This window comes from Alligator sinensis, unplaced genomic scaffold, assembly GCF_000455745.1.
Source record: "Alligator sinensis unplaced genomic scaffold, ASM45574v1 scaffold379_1, whole genome shotgun sequence".
Taxonomy (NCBI): Eukaryota; Metazoa; Chordata; order Crocodylia; family Alligatoridae; genus Alligator; species Alligator sinensis.
The window spans coordinates 2,542,970-2,547,251 of NW_005842001.1; the positions used below are offsets into that span (position 1 = coordinate 2,542,970).

At 46.5% G+C, this 4,282-nt stretch overlaps 1 protein-coding gene across 7 annotated transcripts in view; it reads left to right on the forward strand.

The window, feature by feature from the left end:
• Positions 1–3,967: 3,967 nt before the first annotated feature.
• Positions 3,968–4,282, forward strand: part of TNIK (TRAF2 and NCK interacting kinase) — a 326,733-nt gene continuing 326,418 nt past the window's right edge. For all 7 annotated transcript variants that reach the window (XM_025201756.1, XM_025201754.1, XM_025201757.1 and 4 more), the window contains exon 1: positions 3,968–4,072. In XM_025201756.1, coding sequence (XP_025057541.1) covers positions 4,016–4,072 — 57 coding nt within the window. In that variant the 5' untranslated portion in view covers positions 3,968–4,015. The remainder of the gene's footprint in view (positions 4,073–4,282) is intronic.

Below are 4,282 nucleotides of genomic sequence, written 5' to 3' on the forward strand. Positions count from 1 at the left end.
CCTCTACCCCCCCCCACCCCAATCCACTTCTCCTCAGCTGCTTATCCTTGCTTTGCTCCAGGAGACCTGGTGCATGGAGCACAGCTCTATTCATGCCTGGTAGCAATGGTGGTAGTGTGGTAACTCTGGACCCAGCTCCAGCTGGAGCTGCTAACTGGACTAGACTGGGGCTGTGCTTCTTGTGTCAGGCTGGAATGGGGCCAGAATCTGCTGGAGCAGAGCAAGGGTATGCAGTGGAATTGGGGTAGGTGGGCAAGTAGAGGAGGTGGGGGAGTAAAGCTGGTGGGTGACAGGTAGTAGCTGTTGGGCTGGAGTCAGACGCACAGCAGCTGCCTGCTCCCACACTGGCACGGACTTGAATCCAACTTGAGGCCTTTTTTCCCCATGTAAAATGGGGGATAAAACCTCATTTTGGGCTTGACAAAATACAATAATTCTTTATGAAAACATGAAACCTTTCAGTGATACACAGAGCTTCAAATGGAGTTATCTCATCGATATATGGCCTAGCAAGCACTTAGGTGCTTCCATCAAGCAGATGAGAGAAATAATGGAATTACTTTTGACAGAGGTACATATGACAAAACTTGGATCTTGTCTGTTAGAGGCAGGTTGTGGTTAATGGCATCTATCTGGTTGTGAAGAGACTTGTCTAGATGGCTACAAAAAGCCCATTTTAACTTCTTGCTCCCTGTTGGAGACCCCTTAGACGAGTTTTGGCACTACTGCTGGGAACGAGAGTCATTCTAGCCAGAGACTTCAAGGTCATCCTCCCAGCAAGGTAATACCCACAGTTTTTGCTTTGGGCTGCATGCGGACTCAGTAATAAAGGGCATCAGGGAACATTCAAACATTTTTCTTTATAATCATTGGGGCTAGGTTTGGTAATAATGCATAGTTAGCTTTGAACATGGCATGGAGGAACTCAAGTGATATGCAGATAAGGCTCATGCAGAAATCCTGCACTGCAGCCTCTCAGTATTGGTTTGGATACCATAGTTTTGCAAAAATTAGAAACGGTAAATAACAACACATTGACAAGAGGATCTATATGTGAGAGTAAAGCACCCAGATTGTCCTCCAGCTACTTTGCAAATCTCCAGTGAAAGCTCACATTGGCGTAAGAGGGGCTAGCAATCCAAAAGCGATGATGAATCAATTAAAATGCATTTGCGAAGATCAATAGATGCGGGTTGGACACAAGTAGCCATTAATTTCTGAGTATCTTCTAACACAGCTGCAGCAGTAATCATGTTAGCTTGAAATCCAATTATTATGCATTTAATAGAGTATTAATATTTAAACACACTTTAGCGTGTTTAGGCAGTGCCTTTTAACTGCTGTATCCATGTAAAAGCACTGGTCCCCAGCCTCAGCTGGAGTAAATCAGTTGGAAATCAATAGCAAAATGCCACTTTACACCAGCTGTAATTGTGAGCTAATGGACATAGAAACAGGTGAACCAAATATGTGGGGGAAGAGGAGCACTGGACAACACAGTCACATGTCCACTATGGTGCATCACACAGCCAAAGGGGAGTCCACTCAGTGTCATCAGAGATGTAATCCTTCTGTGGCTAAGCAATAGGACTGAACAGGGGCCCTAAATTTGAAGAAATACACCATAAAGGGAAAGTGTAGTTTAATGTTGCACTGACCCATCTTAGGTCCAGTTACTGAACTAAAATTCTCCAGTTCAGATCAGCCTGACTCTAAATTAATTTTTGTGAGTAGATTTTTATGGACAGAAAATAATAATAATAAAAACCCAAAATGGTCAAATTAAAATTCTCCCTTGAAAAATAGAAATTTTGTAGAAACTTCCTTTTCCATTGAAAATATCATTCCTTACTATCCTGACTAGTTTATGCTTCCATTTCTATCAGGAAGGTCTGTGCAGCATAGTGACAACACCCAGAAATTTGAAGATTATAACATGGTCACATATCCTTACCCACACACTAATGGTGAAGTAATTTTTGTAAATCAACCTTATTGACACATGTTTACTGGACCAGGAACTGCCATTTTTGCATACTGAAGTACTTTGAAGCAATTGGAATTTTTTACTCCATTGCCCCTATAACCTACTGTAATGTACTATATTTATGACATTACTGATATATATACTGTCTTCAAGGACTAATTAAAGGCCCCAAATGAAGTAACTGTCCTATCCTGGGCACTTCATATGGATGTAGAGATCCATGATAATCTGTCCATTTGTAAGACTGGGGCCTATCATTTTAAAAGAAAGAAATCTCTCATTTCCACATCTGTTTTTACAAATGACACCTTCCTTGCCTTTTAAATGGAAAAGCTATTAGAAAAACACATTCTCACTTTCTGCTCAGCTTATTCTTTTTCATTCCCCACCCCCTTGAAAAAATGATAGCAGCACTGCCGCGGTCACATTTCTTTGTCACTAGCTTCTAGCTACTTTTGCTTTCAGGTCTATATGTATTATCACAATATTGCAATGCCTGGGTTGCAACCGCTGCAGACAACATTTGTACATCAAAGCGTTCTAGTCCATTGTTAAAAAAAAAAAATGAGAGAGAGACTTGGAAATAATTTGCTTGTTCCTTGCTTGTATTTAAGTGATTATTCAAGATTGTAGAATGTAAAATTCAAGATTTCGGGCAAATATAATCTTTCGAATGTCAGGAAGTTTTAATTGCTCTACCACATTTTAATGCCTCTGGATTTGTTATACTGAAGACAGTGATGTGTTTGTCACCCTGCATCACGTCATGCTTTCCATCCACTTCTGCATGTTTCATTTACCTGCAAAATACTTAGTCACCTGGAAAAAATACCTTCTGCCTTGTACTTGGAATTTTGTATGGGGAAACACTGCAACTTCCACTATTGTATAATGGTGCTGTTGCTCCATTTCTCACCATGTATCGGGAACTCGGTGATCAGCACTCTTAATAATAAGGTTCAGCTCCTCCTGGCAGGCTTAGTCAGCATGTGCAGATAGCCATGGTACTTTGAACACAGGGCATACGGCAGAGTTGGGCAATGAACTCCCTCTAGTTCTGCAACTGGTTTAAGACAGCCTGTTGCTGATGAGGAAATGTCAGCCGCTTGACGCTGTTTTGCAAGGCCAGTCTCTTCTGCAGCCTGCTTCTACCAAATTGCTCAGATAATAAATGTGCTGTCTCAGACTACCAGCTTTTTATGAAAAAGTTGCAGCAGTCAAGTGGCCCTATCGACTGTAGGATTATTTGCAATGAAAAAAAAAAAAAAAAAAAAAAAGAGCATCTCAACCCATGCATACAAAAAAAATCCTGCCTCTCTCTGCAGGAGACAAGTGTCTTAGGGTTATGTTTCTACTTCGCCACTCTGCGTGTTGCGAGATCCCGTCACACACCTGCGAGATTGGATAACGGATTCCACTGTGGTCCCCCTGAAGCGAGAAATGGTATCAGTAAGACCAGACCGGGGTGCTTGAGAGACCGCTCCTGAATAAGGAATAACAAATGAGGACAACGAGAAAAACCGGATCCCCTAGAAACGGAGGGATGCTTCTTCCCAAACCCAACACCTGTGTGCGCTGCTCCTCTACCAAAGCAGCCCAAATCCAGATTGCAACACCGTGCCGAGCCAGGGCAATCCTAGATGTAGCTCTTAGGGGATCAACTCATGGTTGGACTTCCCACCCCCCTAATTCCCCAACCTGGCCGGAGACCGACGGCCGGCCCCGCTCTGCGTCCTCGTGCCCCTAATACCAGCACCAGCGCCCGCAGCCTGGCGGGGTGGGGGCAAGCCAAGGCCTCGCTTCTCCGCGGGGCGGAGGGTAGAAAGGGGCGGGGCGCGCTGCACTTGATCCCGGGGCCGGGCGGGGAGGCCCCGCCCCCTCCTGTTTAGCACCGCCCCCTCCACCCCCTGCTCCGGAGCGGTGGCGGCGCGTGCGCGTGTGCGGGCGGGCAGGCAGGCAGGCGGGCGGGCGTAGAGAGGAAGAGGGGAGGCGGCGGAGGTCCCGCGGCGCCCGGCGAGCTGAGGCAACATGGCGAGCGACTCCCCGGCTCGCAGCCTGGACGAGATCGACCTCTCCGCCCTGCGGGTGAGTGCTCGCCCCCGGCACGCGGGTCCTCTGCCTTTCTGGGGCGCGGGGGGTGAGGTGGATGATGGTGTGAGGTGAATGGTGTGTGTAAGACAAGTAGTGATGGGTGTGTGTGCATGGGAGGGCGGTGTGCACAGGACTGATGCTCCCGCAGGAGGGGAAGGAGACGGGGTTGCGATGTCCCCGGGGTGCAGTGGAGGGGGGTGTCTT